Below are 22,851 nucleotides of genomic sequence, written 5' to 3'. Positions count from 1 at the left end.
TTTTATTCACTGTATCTGTGTGATGCAGCACATGGGCAGTTTCATGTGTTATTGTGTTATATGACACATATGGAAACTACAACAACTATGATGACGATGTATTTCTATTTCCTGACAAAAGCCTTAATAAGCTCTTACCCACAAGCTCTCTTCCCACACAAAATACTCTTCCTCTGCAGATCTCTTAGTGTTGCACCAGTGAATTGTCTCATTATATATTTAAGCAGTTATTATATTCAGTATATGGTGGGTTGCATGGGTTCATATAATGACGAATATGGAGAGAATAAAAAATAGCCACAGAAGTCTGAAGAGAAGTTGCTGCAGGGAGTAGCTATAAACCCTGTCACATCTGAACGGGGAAAAGTAGGATGTAGCAATCGAGAGATTTGTTTGCCATGCATTATTTCTTGTTTTGCTTCTCTGCTGGTTACAATATCGATGTTCTTCAGCATGTTCCCATCAAAGCTGCCGCTTCCTCCTTGTGTTTGCTTCTACGTTTCCCTGGTATGACACTGGCTCCACAAGCAGAGTGTAATTTACAATGTGCTCTGTCATGTCCACGTGTTTTGCCATGGTACCATCTGTGAGTTTCACAGACAGCAGGAGGGAAATGAATGTAGACATAGCCATCTATCAAGCATAACACTTTCTATACTGAAATATATCCATATTTCCTAGGACATTTGACATAAACTAAGCTCTAATTTTCATTTTGGGGAACTTTACAGTACTTTTGTCACTGGTGACAGGAAATAATTTATGAGCATTTGTCTCACCTGTTTGCCTACATTGGTAGTTCATTTAAATTTCTGTTTTAATCCGGGGTGGATTGTATGCGATGAACCTCGGTGCAGCAAGTGGTAGGTAACAAACTGGGTTAGCTATGTCTCCTTCTCTTAATGTAATGCATAAATTGTACTTTTGCCGCTTTGGACAAAAGTGTCTGTTAAATTAATAAATGTAGATGTAAATATTTAAATGTTGCAACTGGCTGCAGGGATAAGCACTGGGCAAGTATCTCAACTTGGCTGGGCCAGAAAGGAAAATGTTTTAAAGAAGCCCAGGGACACCCAGGTGGCTCGCCTTAACCTTTACCAAACATAATTGGGCGACCACAATGGTTTGTGTCAAGGAGAGGCTTAAAGAGCACCATTTGAACCAGTTGCGAAGGAGAGAGTTTTTAAATCACCGCTGCCGGACAAGTACGACGGCCTCCAGCTTTCCTCTCATCGATCACCACCATCGATTTCTGTATTTCAGAAATAAACCTGGCTGGGTGTTGTTTATTTATTTATTTAAAATGAGAACAGATGTGCTTGTTGGTGAACACGGATGGTAGCGAAATGGAGCCATAAAACAGCTGGAGCCTAGTGTAAGGGCAGCGACAGGAACTAAATTAGAACAGGGGCTCACCCATCATAAACTCTGAACTGATGGCAGCTTTTAAGCCGAAAAGGAACTCTTGGTCCCACTCCAGAGGGACTTTACTATCAACAATCTGAGTTGATTTAGGCTAATGGGTATTAGTAATGTAATTGTGTCTGCTCCATAATGTAGATCATTTTTCTTTGACATCAGACCCACACCGCAAGCCCACCTTCATTTATCATCTCGTTGCAGCCCATTGACTGCATAGGCCACCCTTCATTCCTAAAAATATGTTTAAAAATATTGCTTAAAAATCTAATAGGCATAACATACTCTTGCATATGTTTTTTTTTTTTTTTAAATTCTATATGTTGAACATTTTTTCAGTATATTTCAACAGCATAACGTTCTTCGTATCATCCTCTCAAAGTCTTTATTAGTCAGTGCAAGCAAATTTTACAGCGAACAGCCAGAATGGTTTAACAGAGAGAAATAAAGAATTATACATTGAATGGATGCTGGATTTTCAAATAAGACATATTTGCAACTATATCATCAGATTTTGTATAGATGTAACTTTTTTTTATAATGTTAACACACTCTAATATACTGAAAATGCTGTGTTAAGATCGTGGTAAATATGTATTTCCCCCGTCCTCATTAAGGAAGATCCAAAGTTAGTCAGTGCAATCTGCCCCATTTATTGCAGATTTATTTCAAATGAAGCACTTTGTGCTGGTTGAAATGTTAAATTAAAATGTCAGTAAATATTATTTCTACTGGAAAATTATGAGAAGGGTCATGCAGGGTCTATCTCTGATCCTCCCAGGTGGTCCTGCCAGTAGCCAGTAATGTCACATGGTCTCTCTACATGAAAGAAGTGAAACTACAAAGGAATAAACTCATGTATGTTTTTATCAGCTTTTCAATTAAAATAGTAAACATAATTTAGCTAGAATATAGGAAAGACTCACATTTCAGCCACCTCTGAGAAAATGTGACAAGCTGAACATAGAGAAAGTAAGCTGATAGAGCCATTCTAATTAAGTTGAGTGTTAAAAGTCAGTTTAAATATGTAGCAGCAAATGTTTGGTCTCCTTACAGCAAAACATGAATGGAATATACACAGTAATACTGCATAACTAAATAAAACTGTCAAACCTTAGACAACATGGGAATTCTTCTACAAAATGTACTTTTTATTCTGTTTCGTGATGACATTGTCCTGTTTGACAGATAAAGTGACTTAAATTATTTTGCATGCTGTTTAAATTATTAATTGAAATGTGGTTCAAATGAATGTGAACAACTTGTTTAAATGCAGTTGTGACTTGTCCACCATTGGAGGAACTAGCAATATTATTGGCAGTGATACTCAATGGAGTTATAAACAAATACTGGAAGTAGGGGTATTCCCGTTCTGCGAAACCCATCCTAAGTCGAAAATGCATTTAATACACCTAATTTACCGAACATCATAGCCAAGCATATGTGCGATGGCCATTACAGGCTTGCTGTCGCTGCCCAGCATCATGAGAGAGTATTGCACCGCATATTGCTTGCCCGGGGAAAAAATAAACATTCAAAATTCAAAGTATGCTTTCTACTGAATGTCTATCGCCAGCTGACCACTGTAAAGTCGAGCCATTGTAAGTCGAGGAGCATCATCCTGCATTGACTGGCATACACATGTTCCTTTTCTACTGTGTAATGAAATCTCATTTGTTTAAAATGTGTTGACCTATGTTAATGTGGAGAACGTAAAGTAATTGATCACCACGTCCCTCCTTTGCCCAGACTTTGGCTACTGTAGGTTTGGTGAGGATGAGTATGAACAGATGAGAATATGGTAGAAAGATTGCACAGGAGAGAGTCTGTCATTAGAATTTTCATCGTGCAAGACTCTTATGGCATAATTTGTCCTTTAAAATCCTTGAAGAATTGTATTTCTCATTTGAAATTAATTTGGCCATAAGGATGTTGAACCTCTTAGCAGTTCAAAATGTGTAATGTACTCCAGTAAATAAATATATGCTGTCACTTCAAGTGGAAAAACAGTAATGTTTTTATTTACACACACACACATTTTCTGAACCGCTCGTCCCATACGGGGTCGCGGGGAGCCGGAGCCTACCCGGCAACACAGGGCGTAAGGCCGGAGGGGGAGGGGACACACCCAGGACGGGACGCCAGTCCGTCGCAAGGCACCCCAAGCGGGACTCGAACCCCAGACCCACTGGAGAGCAGGACCCGGTCCAACCCACTGCGCCCCCGTTTTTATTTATTTATTTTTAATTTATTTCCCCCCTTTTTACTGATTTACCATTGCGTTGATAAATCGGTGAATGTGATATATGACCATTGGCTAGGTATTTCTGTATTTGAAGCTATTTGATTAGATGAGGCTCTTTAGCAATGAACTTGAGCTATGGAAACGCAATTTAATCACAAAACTAAACATTTACCGCAGTAATGAAATGTAGCTTGTGACACTGAAGACTGTTGACATGCAGGAGAATTTGGTTTCAGTTGTAAAGTTTTGTTAAGTGTGTGATTGCCGCAGAGGTACTTTCTCGAACGCGTAGCTCATTTTCCGATGAGAAATATGAGCTGAAGGGGACTAGAGCACAGTGTGAACTGCTGTTTGGAGTCAGTCAGTCTCAGCTACTGCCTCTTAAACACTATTTTTTGTAAAAGGCTTTTGAATGATAACTGTTTGATTTCATTATTAATGCAGACCACTCAGTCATGTCCCTTGCAGAGCCTAAAGTAATCAAGTCCTTAATTGCACCTATAAAGTCTAGAGAAACTATTGGTCTCTGTGGACTTAAAACTGCAAACGTTTTATCTGTATTGGAGTTTTATGTTTTTCATTCATTATTTTGGCCTGAAACATCTCCAAATCGCCCAAGAATAATTAAAATATATCATTAGCATATATATTAAAACACTAATTTAATACATGTATTCTCTTTTTTCCACAGTACTGGACGGCAGCCTTGTCATTAAGTGTCCTTTCACTTTTGAGCCAAATGTAGAGAAGCATAATGCATTTTCTGAGTCACGTGAATGTGTCTTACTACATACTTTTTTCTTTTAAGGATGAAATGGGGTATTACTATGAGGTATGGTTAAGAATGTCAATTTTTGCTGGAAGGAGGTATGCAGTTTCCCTGACGAATGAATGTAAAATGGCGGCAGGCAAACTGCTGAATGGCCACCAGTGAGTGCCATGATTTAAAGGATCCCTACGTGTAGCTCACGGTAATGGTACCACTTTATCACCCGGCACAGGCTCCAACACAGCGAGTGCCACCGTTCTCAGAGCCCAGCGTCTCAGAGCTCAGTTAATTACCTCAGCGCTGATGTGCACTATCTACGGTGGCACACACAAAGCGAGTTGCGCGCGGCCTACATCGGATGAAGATAAGGCAGCAAACAGGCGCTCTTAAGGAAAGCGTCATGCGTCGTTGCGTTGGCCTTTGTGCTTCATGTTTTAAAAGCCATACCTGTATCTCCTGATCTTTTGAAATGAGTTCACCCATCTTTCCTTTTTAATTTTGAACGTCCAGCATGCATGCGACAATGAAGTTTTCCTTATCAACATAAACCAACAATAAATTTGAGATTTTCACAATGCACTTTATGTATTTTTACAAGACTGCTGATCTCTTGGAGCCAAATGTCAAGTATGAATTTACAGTCAGATGGCATGTACAAATTCAGTGGTTTTCCAATCGATTCTTCAGATCAGAATTGAATAAATGCTCTAGGCATCCATTCTTGCAGTGAAAAGAATCCTACTTTGGGCTTCCAGGATACACCCTATGAGAGTGTACTAACATATTCACTATTATTATATACTCATTTTTATGCTTTACTTTTTTATTATGCCTTCCTTACTCTATTATTTATTGTAAGTTATTCATTTATGTTTTTACTTGTATGCATTCCTTCATCTTTGGTCCCTTCCTTTTTCTTTGTCAGCTGTGGAAATTTCTGGAATACCAGGTTTATCGGTGGATGGTCTGTTTTATGGGAGTAGGATATAAGAGAGAGGGGAGGTATACGTATAGGGTACAGTAGAGAGACTGCCAGATGCAATGGGGTAACCAACTCTACAGAACTGTAATAAAATACTTTAAAAACTTACATGTGCCTCATTATTGAAACTCCAAAGAACCTGGAGTTGCCCAAAAACATTAATCCCCCAAAACATTAAACTCCTACTAGTCCTCGTAGTTTCCTGTAACTCTTTTTACCATTTTTCAGCAAAGGACCCAGAGAGGACTTGGGCACGTCACTAATCATTGATGCTAGATTACATTGCACTAGGGTGTGTATTCCTCTCCCATTTGCTTTATTGTAAATGTCAGTATTGCTCTGATTAATTTTTCCATCAGTGCTGATGAAATCAAGAAAGGATTTACAGCTATGGATAGATAGTATCTAATGCTGCTTATTAGTTTTACTACTTACTTTTGTTTTAAGGCCCTTGCTCATGTCAAGTCTCATAGTTTTCTTTTAATTGGTGCAAATGGATAACAAAGGATTCTCATTCATTAACATCAGACATAAATGTTACTCCTGCTTAATACCACTTTAATGCCCAGCAAAGATGAACATGACAGAGTCAAGCAGTAAGGATTTCTATAGGGTCGCTTTTTATGTTGCTAAATCTCTCTCATTGCCCCACCTCAACTTGAGTGAACTTAACGGAGCCTTCCGGAAAGTCAGCCTTCTGAAGGCAATCTTGTTAAAGCCGAGCTAATGGCATGTGATGTGGCCAGTGGAGTGGAGGTGTTCCACTCCGTAGGGCTGTCTGTCACAGATGATTATGGATGTGTTTACTTATTTATTGATAGTTTAAGACCACCTGTGCCTTTGAGACATATGCTTTTGAGTTTATAGAGCGGTCAGACGTCCAGTCGTCTCCTGTCATTGCATCAGTTATGACTCTCAGCATTTAACAGTGGGGTCTACAGTACTACATTGGGCAGTTGACCATTTGAAATATCTAAGTATTATCTTTATTTTTGGTGATATTCTAAAAATCTTTCTATTATTCAGTTGCAACAGCTTTTCTATGTGCAAAAAGATTTATTCAAGAGGTCTATCAAAAGAACGCCATTTTTTGCTTAAAGCATCACATTTGTTTCTGAATAAGCACCTCTGAAACTTTTTTTTTACAAGCCCCAAAGATTCACGAGTGATTTATTTCATTGGTAGCTGTAAGAAAATGAAAATATTCACTTGTTCTCAGATCCATGCTGGCACACGGAGAGAGCCTCCCCCTTGGTGAAGTGTGAAAAGGCAGTTATGTGTGCAGAATTTGAATTGTACTCCAGAATTCAGCCGCTTGATTATCTGTCTGGATAATTTTAGCTTTTGACCTAAACCTACTGCATTGCAGATTCATCAGATTTAGTTTCCCCTCGGTTTTGTTTCAGGAGGATCACGGGGTCATTTTCCATCATAAAGCAATTTTGGAAGCGTTTTTGCTGTGCTGCTGTGGCTGCTGCATTTGGATCGGATTTGTTTTCCTCACACATCCTCTTTTACATTCTCACAAGGACCCTGCTTTTCCTCGCACAAGCCTATAAATCACACCATTTCGCTTCCTGTTTTGGTTTTCGACAAGTATTTAGCAAAAGTGATTTGCCCTCCCATGGCAGGACGTGTGGAAACAGTTGTCGACAGAATAAATCCACTCATGCTGGTGTAGTGTGTCCCACAACAGCACTGCAGTCTGCAGGTCCAAGAACTCTGATGTTTACCAAAAAGCTGGAAATGTAGATGCAAGTTATTTTAACACATTAATTTTTTCCCTTTTTTTTTCCTTCCTAGCTGCAGTACATTGCAGTGCCTTTTATTTTAGGTAAAATGTGATTCTTAACAGCAGGGGAGAATGTGTTTCCATTTGTGTATCTACATATTCATTAGAAATCCGTACATAAATATAAAACCAGCATATATAATGTGTTTGTATTTATGAATGAATTTTTATATTTATGCAAATAAACTGAGTACAAGTGGACTGACTTGGTAAAACAAATATGCTCTTGGGTACACAATTTCCATGACTCTGTAGATCCACTTTACAGTTTAGAATCCTCTGATGCCACTATTATATGTTTAAGCATGGGCTTGAAACTGTTATATCACAGCTGCTGTCTACACTATATCAAGGTGATGTGGTGGCACACCAGGTAGCCCTGGTGCCTCCTAGTTGTTAGCCTGTGGATTTGGCTGTGGGTTTGAATGTGGTTTGCTCAATGTGGAGGTTCCATGTCCCCGCTATGTGTTTCCTTAAGATGTTCTGGTTTCCTTTCACAGTCCAAAGATGTTTTTCAAGTGAACCAGTGACACTCTGTATCCACCGTCTGTATTTATGTGAACAATTCTAGGTGCTGTAATATACTCTGTAATTTGTTAGTCCACTCTAAGAAAGTCTTCAAGAAAATACTAGTTAAATGAGTAATCAGGTAAGAAGAGAATAGATATCGTTATCATCACTAACTGGAGACAAAGTTATCAAGTGGATGGACTTTCACATGGTGATTATGTTGGCATCTATTTTCAGGATAAACTAGTGATCATAAAGCAGGAAACGAAACATTAATCCCCTCTCCTGCAGACATCAGTCCTGTTAACATATGTGGAACTGGAACAGTCAGTAAATTCTAAGACTGGCCGCTCTCTAATTCCACATTATCTTCTTCACCCTCTGTTCGTTCCTCATCCTCATGGTGGTAGAAACCTGTTTGTGCCTCATAAACCACCACCACCAAAAAGCCATAGTGAGGAAGAATTTCTCCAGAGTGAAGGTGTGAATTGCAGTTATTTGGGGGACAGTATTACTTGCTAACTGTGAATAAGACCTGGGGGGGGGGGGGGGGGGGGGAATCACCATGGCAGCCCATAGTTGAAGGTTCCCATGATGACCAGAAATGTATGCCCTCCCCATCCTGGTCTTCACCCAGAAAACCTTGCACCTGCGCTATCTGAACCATGACTGCAAATGTCAGTGGGTAGGCTGGTGCTTCTTTGTGCTTCTTAAATGATGATTTTAGATTAAACAGAAAAACGAGGTTCCACTCATTGTCCACACCAGCCCATATTGTCCCCTATCAGATTTGTCTTTCAAGGCATCAAATGCCAAGTTTCCCCACTGTTGAAAAAACCTATTAAAAGCAACTTTGAAGGAACCATTTCAGTACGATCATCAAAAAAACCAATACAGATTTTTCGTTGCCTTGGTACGAGACAATACTGCTCCTTTTTTCCAATTATTTTGCTTACAACAGTCATTGAGTCCCAGTACAAGTGCTAGTTTTTGTTACCATAACAACCAATGGTGGGTGCACTGCAGTTGAAGGTGGTGTTTAGTGGACATAGAAGGAGCATTGTCACAGAATACCTGGTTTCTCAATGGAAGTCTCTACAACTGTTCCCTCCGTCAGGGTTGTAGCTGATGACTAACAAGTGTACCCTCGTTATGACAATGCAGCGGTGGGAAAGAGAGCCTTAAGTGTGTTGGCATTTGAGCATGGTAATGTCACCTGAAGTAATGAGCATAATATGCATCAGACATAGTCCTACAGCAACACTGATGTACACTACCAGCTAGAGGTTACTTTTTTGCTGTTATCATTTGGCTCTTCCAGAACTAGGGAGGGCACCACTCCAGGTCTCGTAGAGTGCTTTTTATAGTTAAGGAACACTTTTTGTCGCGGGCACATCGCTCCCTGAATCTTTCCTTTAAACCCATACTCAAACAGCCATGTTTGATGCCTGCTCTCCCCGAGCGTCCAATTCCAGAAGGAATTTTTAAGATCTCCTGTTTGCACCTCGTCTGATGTGGCTCTCGGTCCTCTAGAAGAACCGACCTCCTTTTAAAGTGCCTGTCGACGCATGTCTCATTGTGTGAAGAAGCCTCAGCCAGGGACGGCCTCTGCAGGCACTCATGAGACAGACGGAAATTGTTTCAGACAAGAGTGCTCCGAGCAATCTCAGCATCTCCCTGAGCCGTCTGAATATTACCTACTTCCTGTTTGCCCGATTCTGGCAAATGTGTGTCTCTTTGAAAAAAGACAATAGAAGGATGAAGCCTAAGTTCTGGTTGTTCTTTGGAGACCGTTTCGCGTGGAGGCCTTTGAATTGTGCAGGGTGATTTTTCAGAGATTTCAGACCCTAAGGGTCAGAATCTGTTCTCTTCACAAGGCTTTTTCTTTGAACAAATGAGGGTGATGTAGAGTGGGGGCGAAGATGGACCTGTCTGAACATGCAGTCAGATCATGCCGACACGGTTCACGAAAGAAAACGCAAAGGTAATTCTGCTAAATGGAGGCAGCAACTGCTGTGATTTATTCAAAATATGACACTCGTAATATCGTCATAACATCTCGTACTGGATCGAGAGACGCCACCAGAGTGCTGAATAAATCAGACCTTCTGGGCGGGTTTATATGGTGCTGTTCCTTTGCAGAGCGTGCAGTGTTTTCAATACATCTTATTTTATGTTTTATTTTATTTATTTTTTATACTGTCTGCTGTTCCATTAACTCTACATTCTGCCCTTATTGTTGCATGCTAGGTTCCAATGGCCCACCAGGGCACCATTTTAAGTAAACAGTGAATAATGTAAGCTGAAAGGATCGTTTTATTATTTAAGCTGTACTAATCCTGCTCAACCTCACCGTTGTGCCCGTAGTAATAAAGACCTTTGGTTACATTAATTACACACACGTAGACTTTCTGTGAATCACTGATTTCACTGCAAGGAACTGTCCATGTGCTGCACTTTCTTTCGATTTTGCTGTTGTCACAGATTCCTGCAGTTTGGTTCCTTTCTGGAACTTTATGTATTGTGTTTAAGACTACCCAGAAAGAGATCCCTTTTAAAGTTTAATGTTAAAATATTGTTTTGTATTATATTGATTTATTTGCTCTGAAGGCTTGTGTTTGTGTCATTATGTTTCAGCGGAGTGCGGATCCTCGGTTGTCAACAATGAAGGCATTCTGCTCTCCCCCAACTACCCCATGAACTACGACAACAACCATGAGTGTATCTACAGCATCCAGGTGCAGGCCGGAAAAGGCATCAACATCTCAGCTAGGACATTCCACCTGGCACAGGGAGACATGCTCAAGGTAGGCTGTCCACCTGCCATCAAGGCAGAGCCAGCTGAGCCATCAGGCCGTTTTCAGGCATGACCCCACTGCTGCTGGCCACTGATAAGTTCAAACTGCACAAGCAGCACAGAAGATCAGGACAAGAACAGGGCGAATGTCCTCCCAGGTCCAGATTATTTACAATGCAGGTTTATTTCATTTTATTTTGGTCAGTTTTTATTTTTTTGTGCACCCAAGTAGCTGTTAGATGGATGTGACTGGTTTGGTCAGGATTCAGTTCTCACACTAAAGGGCTGTGTCCATGTGCCATAGATCTATGACGGGAAGGACAACACGGCGCATGTTCTGGGGGCCTTCACAGGGTCCGCCATGCTGGGCACAACCCTCATCAGCACATCCAATCACCTCTGGCTGGAGTTCTACACAGACGGCGAGGCCACAGGCGAGGGCTTCAAACTGGTCTACTCAAGTAAGTCACAGATGCACATCCTGAGATGAGAGCAAATCTTCATCACTCAGTGAAAACAGTCCAAGACACTCCTTTATATATCCTCTGCTATGATTAATTGCCTTCACTATAAAGACTTAGGGGTCTATTGTCGCTACATTAGCTATACATTGAATAAAGTTAAGGACACAAAGGAAATGGGTTTATAATGTCTCCAGTGGGAAGATATCTCATTCAGGGAAATTGTGCATGGAGAACTGATAGCAGAAGCTGGAGGTTTAGGTCAGCCTCTTGACCTTGATTCACTCTAAACAAAAGTGTCTGTTATGGACATTGAGCAACAATGGGATCTTCCCACAATTTCCGCTGTCCGCGTTCAAAGCTCTGGCGGGGCATGCCATTAAACCCATCCAGGGGATGTATCATTTGGAAACTGGTAAATCCCAGTCTATCCTAGATTACATTTTGCTCGAAGGATTAACTGTTTGATTGCATAATAGAGGTGAGTGAAAGCAAGGTGGAGATGAGGACGGCCCAGTCCACAATGTCAGTGCAGTTTAGCTGCAAGGTGAAGAGGAGAAAAAGGAGATGAAAATTCCATTTTAAAAGAAATCCGTTTTATATGTCTGTTTCTGGTGGTGGTGGTGATGACTGCTTCTAGGTGATGCAGTCTGCTTCCCGGGTTACGGTTAAGAGGGCACTTGTGGATGGGGCCACGGACATAGCACTGGAAAGTCACCCACCAGCCATTTAAAAGTCAGATCTAAGTATTCTTGTTCAGCAGTAATGAAATTAATATTTCTTTAATGCTGCAGTGGTAAAAAGAAAAGAAAGAATTTATGTTTTTATTAAGTGGTGTTAAGATAGGTTGAGCTTATGTTGTTTTATTGCATTAAGATTTTTTCATTTATAATTTATGATGACGGTATATTATTTCCTTAATTTGTAAATTCTTTTATAAAAAAAAAAGAAAAATTTACATAAACTAGATTAAAATGTGTCACTTTAAGTCACTGGCAAGGTTTTTCACTGAAGCAATTAAGGATGAGTTCTTTCCTCATGGGTACAACTGTTCTCCTTAGATTTAAACTTTCTGCTTTTTGGTTTCAAGCCCAGCTCTACGTACAAGGGAAATAAACAGAATTACCGTGCTGGATAACAAGAAAAATTCACAGTAGTTTTTAACATGCAAGAATTTTTACTTTTTATTTGAGAAGTGGGAAAAACATAAAGCATGGGCTATGCGGTACAGTAATTTGATGAGAGACTCGTTTCAAATGTCAAAGGTCATTTTCCAGTAAACCCCTCAATTCTGGGTTGTATGCAAAGATTTTTATGTGCCAGTTGTTATTATTTATTTTTTTCCAATAATGAACACATTGCTTAGAATGATAGTTACTCTCCATTTGGATGATAGGGTAAAAAATAGACATGCAGTCTATATCAAAACATTAGAAGCTAAATCAAGGACAAATCACGGTTTGAGATAATGATGTGCAATCGAAAGAAGAGAATTATATCTTTTTCTGTGTTTCGCTCAACGGTGCGTCGTTACGATCTTGCGTGGTGAGAACTATGATTTTGGATGATGATAATAGCGCACATCTCAGCTGGACAACCCACATTGCTCTGCTAAGCACATTTCTAAATTAACTCAGCACTTAATCTTAATTGTTTTGTCTGTTCAGTAGAAGGGCACCATTGGCCAGGAACTCAGCAGGATTTTAAAAGTCAGATTTTCTGGCGGCGTCTCCTCTAACCGCACACCTCCTGCTTTAAGGGCATCGGAAGAGATCAGAACACAAGGAAATCTGAGCCCACGGATTCAAATGTCATTGCTCTAATGATCATATTGTGAGGGAGTCAGCAAGAAATGGTCTTTGGGAAGGACTACCTGGGGGGGGGGGAGTCACGGCAGAAATGTGTCCATTGCATTCACTAGTTCCTGACAGGTTTCACTGCGGTATTGTGGAAGCGATGTTGAGGAATATGTGTGCTCCCACCCTGGTAGGCTTTGAGCTGTCGCACTGTGAGGACCCCGGCGTGCCCCAGTTTGGCTTCAAGGTCAGTGACCAGGGCCACTTTGCTGGCAGCACCATCACCTACCGGTGCAACCCTGGATACACCCTACACGGAAGCAGCGTGCTGAAGTGCATGACTGGGGAGAGGAGGGCATGGGACAATCCCCTTCCTTCCTGCATAGGTAACTCCAACGCAGCCGTCCCGCAGTTCACGTTGGGGCAAAGAACCACTGATTCGCTGCACACCACAGCTCTGCATGCTACTAATCAAAAGAATCTCACCTGAAATTTGTTAGAATATGCAGCTATATGTTGTTTAACTGAATACAAATGGCAGCATTGTTTTCCTTTTGAATAATTTATAGCTGGGGAGCTCTCAGTATGGGAACTCCTGAGTTTTATGTTTCAGGAATGAGAGCTCTCAGGATTTCACACTTAACTCCTAATCAATATTCAGAAGGGATATTGATTTCTTTTTTGACCTCGAGGTTGGAGAGAGATTCAAATTCCGAGTTTGAGCTAAAGATTAGGAGCAGTTGTCAAGATTATTTATGCATTCCTCTGTGTTTTTATGTTGAAGAAATGTTTGCTTCGCTGCCTAAGATTAATTTTCTCAAAAAAAAAAAAAAAAAAAGGTAGTTTTATGTCAGGCACAAAATATAAGAACGCTACATTTTCTCCTCTTGAGGCAGGGCTTAATTGGACATCAGGCAAAATTCTTTATAAAAAGAAAGGTCACAATAGCCAATGTAGAAGAAGCCATTTTCCTCTGTTTTTAATTAATGTTGATTATTGTTGTTCTGTTTAATCCCAGTAAGATTGCTGTTTGTTTCTTTAATATTGCCATATACTTTTAATATGTACTATCCAAAGCATTTTCCTCTTTAAGTATAAAAAGGTAAGCCATTGTTTGTTTGTTTGTTTTGCTGTTTGGATATAAGTACAGCTATATTTAATTTCAAAAGAACAATTTAACATTAAAATGATTTAAAAATTAAGTATCTTCCTCACTGTGGGGGTGCGGTGGCGCGGTGGCGCAGTGGCGCAGTGGGTTGGACCGCAGCCCTGTTCTCCGGTGGGTCTGGGGTTCAAGTCCCGCTTGGGGTGCCTTGTGACGGACTGGCATCCCGTCCTGGATGTGTCCCCTCCCCCTCCGGCCTTACGCCCTGTGTTACCGGGTAGGCTCTGGTTCCCCGCGACCCTGTATGGGACAAGCGGTTCTGAAAATGTGTGTGTGTATATCTTCCTCACTGTATTGGTGTAAAACTCATGGTATGGTTTTTGAGTTTCTTTTTGACAGTACTCTTAAGTTCCATTTCAATTGAAGATTTAGTTATTCCTTAACTGATGTCTGTATCTGAAAGGCTATTGAAGTGGCAGAGTAACATCGGCAGTTACACTTATCACTTAAGCTAAGAGCAGTCTGCATTATTTTTTCTCTCATTAGATTTTAAGATACAGTTTAAGAACTGTTGTATTGGACACATCTTACCTCATAGCATATATAATGTTTTCCGAAGTATATTTCTAGCATTAATAATAGAACCTCATAATCTAAAGAAAGCTTTGATACCCTTATATATTTAAGATATGTGTAGGTCATTTGATATGACCTCTGGGAAAAATTGTTGAGGTAGAAGCTTACCTTGAAGCTTTCTAGTCCTTGTTTTTTATTACAAATAAAATATTTAACTTTGCCTTTTATTTGAGTCTGGCAGTAGAAGTGTGGAACTGACACCACGAATTCCTTTCAAGGACAGAAGGAAGTGTCTTCATCAATAATATCACATTATAAGACTTACTAAAGAATTTATGCAAAATCAGCAATTTGTGCAAAGTCATATATTTTCAGGGTTTCTTGGGAGTGAAGTTTCCTCGCTGAAAACAAGAGGCAGGCATAAAGACATTGCCGATATAGATCCATATTTTTCAACTTGTAGATTTGTTACCTAATTATATTGTTTTATATTGTGTATATGGTGAATTTCAAAGAGAATTGTATCTGCATTATCTGGGGCACCACGGTGGCACAGCGAGTAGCACTGCTGTCTCACAGCACCTGGCTGGTGTGAGAGAATATGGGTTCGATCCCTGCTCAGTCTGTGTGAAGTTTGCATGTTTTCCCCATGTCTGCATGGGTTTCCTTCCAAAGACATGCTGTTCAGGTTCCCCTACAGTGTGTGAGTGACAGAGAGAGTGTGTGTGTCATCCACTGATGTGTGGATGAGTGACCCAGTGTAAGTAGTGTATCTAGAAGTTTAAGTCACCTTGGTGAATAAGGTGTGTGGACTGAAAACACTACATAGAGCTCATTGGAAGTCGCTCTGGAGAAAAGCATCTGCTAAATAAAGAAATGTAAATGTGTTTTAATGCAAAAGAGATTTCATTCAGCAAATAAGTCATGGCTGGGTATTTGGAGTAATGAAGAATGGGCACAGATTCGTGTTGGTTTAAGGGACTGCAGGGGGTGGAGCTTGGCAGAATCAGAATATCCTAATGTTGAGATTAATCAAACACAATCTGAACTTTGTTATTCAGGCTTCACTGAACTGTGCATTGTTTGTCATGTAGATAGCTTATGCAAATGAGCACAATGAATGTGAACGTCGGGCCCGGCATCATTAATTAATGAAGCAGCATCCCGGTGCAGGTCCAGCCCATACATTTTGCGGACAGCCATTTAGAGTTGGCTAATAAACTGACACGGAGGCGGAGTAATAACATGCGAGTTATGGTAGCTCTGGCAGAAGTCTGGCACCAGGCAGCCGGGGTGTGTCTCAGCTTGCCCCAGTCAAAGCAACAGCACAGCATTGTCCCCATGGAGGTGTCCACATGGTGTCTGCTGAGGGGGATAGGGAAAACCCTATGATGACGCTAAACATTGACAATCGAAAAACATAATAATAATGTGGTAACACTTTCATGCAGATGACTGCTTTTTTCTGAATGCTCCAAGCACATAGTATGTATGTGTGTTCCGCTATGTTAGACACTCTTGCTAGCACCCCTGACCGGTGGAATTAGGTATTGTAAGTGTACAGTGATGTTTGATGTACAGTGGTGAGTCTAACGCCACTGAGGCGAAGCTCTGGGCAGCATGCCAGTTGTTCCACTGGGTTGTTATAAAGGTCTCTTGTCCTCCCCTCCCTTCAATGCAGCCGAGTGTGGAGGAAGATTCAAAGGCGAGTCGTCGGGTCGCATCCTATCCCCGGGATACCCATTCCCTTATGACAACAACCTGCGCTGCACCTGGGTCATTGAGGTGGACTCAGGCAACATTGTCAGGTAATGTGATGTGTAGGCCAGTACATGGAATGTGGTAAAAGTCAAGAACATGCTCTGCCATTGTAGCATCCTTATACATCCTTGTGCTTGAACCAGTCATTTCAGCATCAGTGTGGAATTGTAAAGGACGCAGTTGTGGGTCCTAAAGACGACATCAAAATAAGAAAAAAACAGGGAAAGCATTTCCTTCAAAGGCAGTAGCAAGAACACATTTCAAGGTGTTTTGTGATGCCGTTGTCACATCTGCAGTTCAGACTGCGCGAATGGCTTTGTGCTTCTCATATTATGCCTATCTAAAGCCTGTGGGTGATACCATAATGAGACACAAATGCAGTTCATAGACTCAATTATTAGTATTGTATGGAGCCGAAGTAGTGTAACCTTGAAGGCAAACAAGTGAAGTCATATTTTTATTCATTACCTTACATCATGAGTACCCTTGTGATTTATTCTGTCTGTTGAATCGTAATTTATACAAAAATGCAACTAAATGCTGAAATGACTTTCTAAATTCTGGAGCTTTACAGTATGTTGGCCCTGCTACAATTCTGTGGTTTTAACTTTTTTCACTGGTTTGTTTCTTACAAAAACAGATTTAAAAAAAAAAAAAAAAGCATGAGGACTTTGCTGCCTTTTAAAACACCTTTAGCACCCAGTTATTTTTAAAAGGTGGATACACCAACAGCATCGTTAGAGTCCTTTACTGGAATGAACGCTGACATCTGTGGAAATTACAATGCTTGACATAATAACATTTTTCCCCTATTACTGTGATTTATTTGTGACTATTGTTGTGAATTGAGCAGAGCACATATAACAGTAGCTTTGCTAGAAGGAGGAACCTGCTTATGAAGAAGAACTGTATGGTGCAAATCGGTCTATTGCAGCAACAGATGTCCTCAATAAAACAATTATTGCATTTTAATACCGGGTAATGGCCAGGGCAGGACTGCCCATACTGCACGGCATAAGAACTAACATTTAGTGGTTTTACATACCCATTACATGTTATGAGAGCCCCAAGACTAAAAACAATCAATGCCTAGAGAATAATATTCATATGTATGCAAAGACCAGCATGAAGCAGCAGGTAGTATAGTGGTTGGAGCTGTTGCTTGAAATCAAGGGAAACATTTTTGAATCCCACCTCCTCCTGCAGTAGCCTTCATCAAGGTAAATATCTTTAATTGATACAGTAAAAATTATGCAGTTACATAAATGGGTCAATTACTTTAAGCACCTTAGAGTAGAACCCTATCACTGTAAGTTGCTTTGGAAAAAAGTGTCAGATAAATGAATAACTAGTAACTCAGTTTTTACACATCAGTGTGTCATTCTAATCATTCAAAACTGTATAAAGGGGTTTGTTGTGTCTGTATTGTGGTACTGCTGCTCAACCTGATGCGCTCCATGCAGCTTGCAGTTCCTGGCGTTCGACACAGAGGCCTCCCATGACATCTTAAAGGTGTGGGATGGCCCCCCGGAGAACGAGATGTCCCTGAGGGAGTTGAGTGGCTCCCTGCTCCCTGAGGGGATCCACAGTACCCTCAACCAGGTCACCATCCAGTTTGAGACGGACTTCTACATCAGCAAGTCAGGATTCGCTATCGAGTTCTCCAGTGAGTCTTTAATAACCCATGTTTGCATTACAACATAACCTTGAATGGGCCCATCCCATCGGGAATGCAGTAATCCTAGAAAGTACAAAAACACCTTGAATAACATGAGTTGAACGGCAAAAAAGTGCTCCATTCATTTAACACTAAATCTTTACATTTTAATGTCATTCGCTAAATTTAACATTCATCTCCTCTTCAGCACACTGATACCACTTCCTGTAATTTTGAGGCGAATTGATTTCCCCACCAAAGGAAACAACTTGAGATTAATCTGTGGAACAAGGAACAAGAAAAGCAATTTTACTGTCTAGATGGCTAATTAATTATAAAGTGACTCATTAAGATTAGTTAAATAGTTATACCACCTTCTGCCAAAGTACTCATATCATGGCCTCAAGTGTCTTTTACATTAATTGGAAAGACTCATGCAATTTAATGCCTGATACATTTGCTCCTCAAATGTACCCAAAAAAAATGTGGTGAAGCATGAACTGGCCAGCTGAATGTTTGGCCCAATTGATGCGACCGTGATGGATGGGCCCGGTCGGGTTGTAATGCGGGCTGACTGAGGACCCCCATTTCCCTCTGCACCCACAGGTTCCGTGGCAACGGCCTGCCGGGACCCGGGGGTGCCCATGAACGGCAGTCGCAACGGAGACGGTCGGGAGCCTGGCGATACTGTGACTTTCCAGTGCGACCCAGGGTACGAGCTGCAGGGAGACATGAAGATTACCTGCATCCAGGTGGAAAACAGATACTACTGGCAGCCCAGCCCTCCAGTTTGCATAGGTGAATATCTGAAGCAAAAGCTCGTTTCAGTTTTTAAATTTTTCTTTGCTCGTAGCCTATACTAATTAGTTAGAAATAAGGACATGCTTTTGCAGTGTTTAAAAATAAGTCATCAATTCTGGCAGCGTGCAAGTAATTTAGCGATTGCTGTTTTCTGAAAAACTAATGTTAAGACTCCCAAGAGCAATTTGGCGAGTGCTGTTAGCAGGAGAGAAAGACAGGAACACAATTTCTGCAGAGAGCCTGATTTCTGTGTGTAAGTAGCAGAGAGCATACTGTTTCGCAGAAGGAAAGGGATGAAGCCATGCACACAAAGCAGAGCTCAGCACAGCCTCCCGCAGGCGTTAAGTGAGCCGTAAATAACAACATTACAAATAAAGCTATCTGGTGTGCGGCCAGTGGCGGGGCACGCGTGGCACCGCAAGGCATCAATAACGTTATGATATGCCCTGTAAATTTCAATCATTAAAATCCCCTCTCACGCTGGCGTCAATGAACGGGTGACGGGGATTTGCTCAGAGTGCACGCGGGCGGCGGTGACGACGATGCATGCATCCGTGCCTCTACCCTCACCTCCGCTCAGCCCACGGAGGGGAATGCCACGTCACACGTAAGCAGCGTTTGACAGCGCCATTAAGATTCGGTGCTTCTCTCGCAGACAAATAGGCCCTAATGAACAGTGTGCCCTGCAAACATGTGATAAAACCCTCAAAGTCGAGCCGTTCACTGACAACAAACTGTTGTCACGTGTTCCACAATGTTGGCGTCGGGTTGAATAAAGTGAGAAATAAACAAGCATCTTATTCTTTGTTCTTTTCTTTCCTGAGACATTCCTTTAGCAGTGAGCAACCTTGTAATCCTGCCTACCATGTTTTTTGCAAACATTTTTATTTGAGTTAAAATGGGACAAATTATAATAATACATTATACATACATATATATATACTGTATATTTATATATATATATATATAAAACACAATATGTTATACTATGTAATGTAAGTAATTTGTAAATATATATTATATATATATATGATAGAGCCAGTCAAAAGTTTGAGTACACCTGCTGGAAACTTTTTTTTTTTTCTTTTTTCCAGAAGGAAAATAGCCGACATGTTCCCCCAAAGTTTATAGCACTTCCCAGAAATGTAGGACACTTGTTAAGTGACATGCACAATAAATGAGCTACATTACCAGTTCGTGTGCTTTTGTAATGTATGCTGTGCTTTTGTCTGCAGCTCCTTGCGGAGGGAATTTGACAGGATCATCTGGGTTTATCCTGTCCCCAAACTACCCCCATCCTTATCCCCACAGCAAAGACTGTGACTGGTTAATAGCCGTCAACTCGGACTACGTTTTGTCATTAGCTTTCATCAGGTACATTCTTTTCTTGACTGTCTCTTTTGGACTCATGTTTCCATCTGTATCTGCTTCCGCTTTGGATCCGGTCCCCATATCGTGCATTTGTGAATTATGAAAGCGCAGCATAGCCGCAGAACATGCATGATGCAATGATGAAACCAGTGGTGCTGTTTTTACACCTAGTTCATGCGTAGCAGATAATTAGCCCGGCTGGGCTTCAGCTCACAATCCAGTGTCGCTAATGAACCAAACGTTGGGTTTCATTAAAGCTTCCCTTTAAGGTGTAGCGGGATGTTTCAGTGTAGAATTATGGGGCTAATTAAGATAAAAAGAAAGTTGATAAATATGTTTCACAGTTAAATAGTTCTGCTAATTGGGCCCATTTTTCATTTAACCTTTCCGCAACTTGGCGTGGGCCTCGGAGAAGAGCCACTTTCTTTGCGGGCGGTCCGTGGCAGGTTAAAGACGGATACCGTGGCATGTGGGCAAGCTGACAGGGGCCCCTGCCAACCCTCCGGCTTAAAGCTGACAGCAGCTCAGTGCCGTACTGTAAAATTTCCCCCCCTCAACCTTCATCAAAAGGTGACATTTCTTCTCAGTTTCAGCCCCACAGCCAAAAATGCTGCTGAATTTTAATGGAGACCCACAGTAATGTTCTGCATGGGGCGCTAAACACGCGTCCTGCTTAGTTCCCCACGTCTGATGCCTGGGCAGCTCCCCTTAGCTCCTGCGCTTTTGGAAATGTACTCCTCTGATGTGCAAGACATCACTAGAGCACATGGCTGGCGAGACATGCAGCTGAAGGCATAACAGTGACTCAGAGGTCCTGCCTTTCTTTAATAGCCATTTTGGGTATCAGCTCTGTGCCAGGAATAATTACTTATACAGCTTCTATTGTTTTTTTCCCCCTTCTTGGCTAAAGTCTTTATCCAAGCCACTTACAAATGTACTACTTTATTTATCTTGGTGTCTCAGTAGGACAGTTCAGGTTAGCTACCATTCTTAAGAACCGAACAACAGCAAGGACCTTCTAGAAACCTTGCTGGATGCTACCTGATACTCTGCAGACAGAAGCGTTCTCTAGATATCAAAATATGTTTTTAAATAGAGAGCTTAGCAATATGCATTTGTTTGCTGAATTTTTGACAAACTGCAGTTCGTGACCTGAGCGCGGTCTCATGGAGCATTTTGTTCTGTCCTCGTTCAAACAGTTCTATTACACAGTCCATTACTGACACAGTTGTCTAAAAACACTATGACATGAAACATGTTCTTTATAGAAATGCAAATGCACGTTAAAAATGACCCCTGCGCTGGCAGTTCTGTGTTCATTTTTCATCGTTACAAATTAGAATTATCTGTGATTGTTCCCTTTTCAATTACCACTGAGCTAATTGTTTTCTGAGTGACAGCTCCAGAGGCAAAGCTAAAAAAAAAAAAAAAATCTTACACATCTGGTTATCAAAAATTAATTACTTTTTTTTTTACTGTGATGCAGAGAATTTTCCCCTGTTTTGATTCCTATTATCTCCAAATGAGCCGTTAGCTATAGATACCGGTTCAGTGAAGTGTGGCAATCTTACTTAGCGCACCCTTTTCTAATCAGAACTGATTCAGTCACACGTAAATGCAAATTATGGTACTGATCCAAAACCTTGCACTTTATACAATGTTTTAAATGTGTCTATGTTAATTTTTTTGCACTCACACTGCTGGATGCATGCAGCCCAGTGAAAGTTGATACTGCTTTTCTTCTGCCTTTTGTATCTTTTATAATGGGATTGAATTCATGGATTTAAACTAAATTTGAAAAGTAGCGCAGCTGTTAAGCTGATATGCAATTTAATGTTTTTCACAATCATCTGTCAGTGCTAGAAATAAATACACAGCTCACTTAAACACCATGTTGTCTGACTCCAAAAAAACCAGGGATATTTGACACTCCAAATCCTGTAACATTTATTAACAAGAACAATAGAGGCAGTTGCAAAGAGTGACAAATAAATAAAGATAATTACTGTAACTTGTGCTTGTTTTTGCTTAAGCAAGTTTAAACCGTGTAAAATGATTTTTTTCCACAAAACTGTGTCTGATTATGATCTCTGATCCATTATAAGTCATTGTTTACTGAAATATTTTGTCCTACCATCCCCAGCTTCAGCATCGAACCTAACTACGACTTCCTGTACATCTATGACGGACCAGACAGCAGCAGCCCTCTCATCGGCAGCTTCCAGGACAGCAAGCTGCCAGAGCGCATTGAGAGCAGCTCCAATACCATGTACCTTGCCTTCCGTAGCGACGGTTCCGTCAGCTACGCCGGCTTTCATCTCGAGTACAAAGGTAGGCCAGCGTCCGGCAGCTGGAGACGCGACGGGATCGGATTCATGTCAGCTGGGTATCTTTCACAGTTAAGCCAGACGTACAGTAGGATCCCAGTCTTGGATTCGTATAGCATTACCTTTTTAAAAGCTAAGGGAACTAAATATGTAAAATTTTCATCATCTTTCAAACTCCATTTCTAGAGTATAAATACGGCGTGAACCAAGGAAGGCTTGAAGTAACTAAATAAAACAGCAAGTACATGCAGAAAGCCGTTAATGGGCTATATGAGTTTGGCAACTTCATGTTATTGCAAGGGATGGGTTTTGATCAGAGTATAGGAAACTCTTTTTAAATGTGAATTATAATTTTAATGAAGAAACACAAGTAGTATTTCACTGGCTCAAACTACTTTTTTGATGAGAATTTAAAGAATGGCATTAATAATGAATAGTAATATAGCATATATTTGGTGTGAGACCAGAATGCTGATATTAAA

General features: G+C 40.8%; 1 protein-coding gene across 2 annotated transcripts in view; it reads left to right on the top strand.

Annotated features, from left to right (window-relative positions):
- csmd3b (CUB and Sushi multiple domains 3b) overlaps window positions 1-22,851 on the top strand; it is a 353,421-nt gene that overhangs the window by 232,795 nt on the left and 97,775 nt on the right. For both annotated transcript variants that reach the window (XM_018731974.2, XM_029248376.1), the window contains exons 22-29: window positions 10,355-10,524; window positions 10,819-10,975; window positions 12,966-13,157; window positions 16,134-16,260; window positions 17,677-17,879; window positions 18,477-18,668; window positions 19,907-20,045; window positions 22,186-22,373. In XM_018731974.2, coding sequence (XP_018587490.1) covers window positions 10,355-10,524; window positions 10,819-10,975; window positions 12,966-13,157; window positions 16,134-16,260; window positions 17,677-17,879; window positions 18,477-18,668; window positions 19,907-20,045; window positions 22,186-22,373 — 1,368 coding nt within the window. The remainder of the gene's footprint in view (window positions 1-10,354; window positions 10,525-10,818; window positions 10,976-12,965; window positions 13,158-16,133; window positions 16,261-17,676; window positions 17,880-18,476; window positions 18,669-19,906; window positions 20,046-22,185; window positions 22,374-22,851) is intronic.

The sequence above is a fragment of the Scleropages formosus genome, chromosome 23 (genome assembly GCF_900964775.1).
Source record: "Scleropages formosus chromosome 23, fSclFor1.1, whole genome shotgun sequence".
Lineage (NCBI taxonomy): Eukaryota > Metazoa > Chordata > Actinopteri > Osteoglossiformes > Osteoglossidae > Scleropages > Scleropages formosus.
Note: the sequence above shows the minus strand (reverse complement) of the source record. Positions and strands in the feature narration are given on the sequence as shown.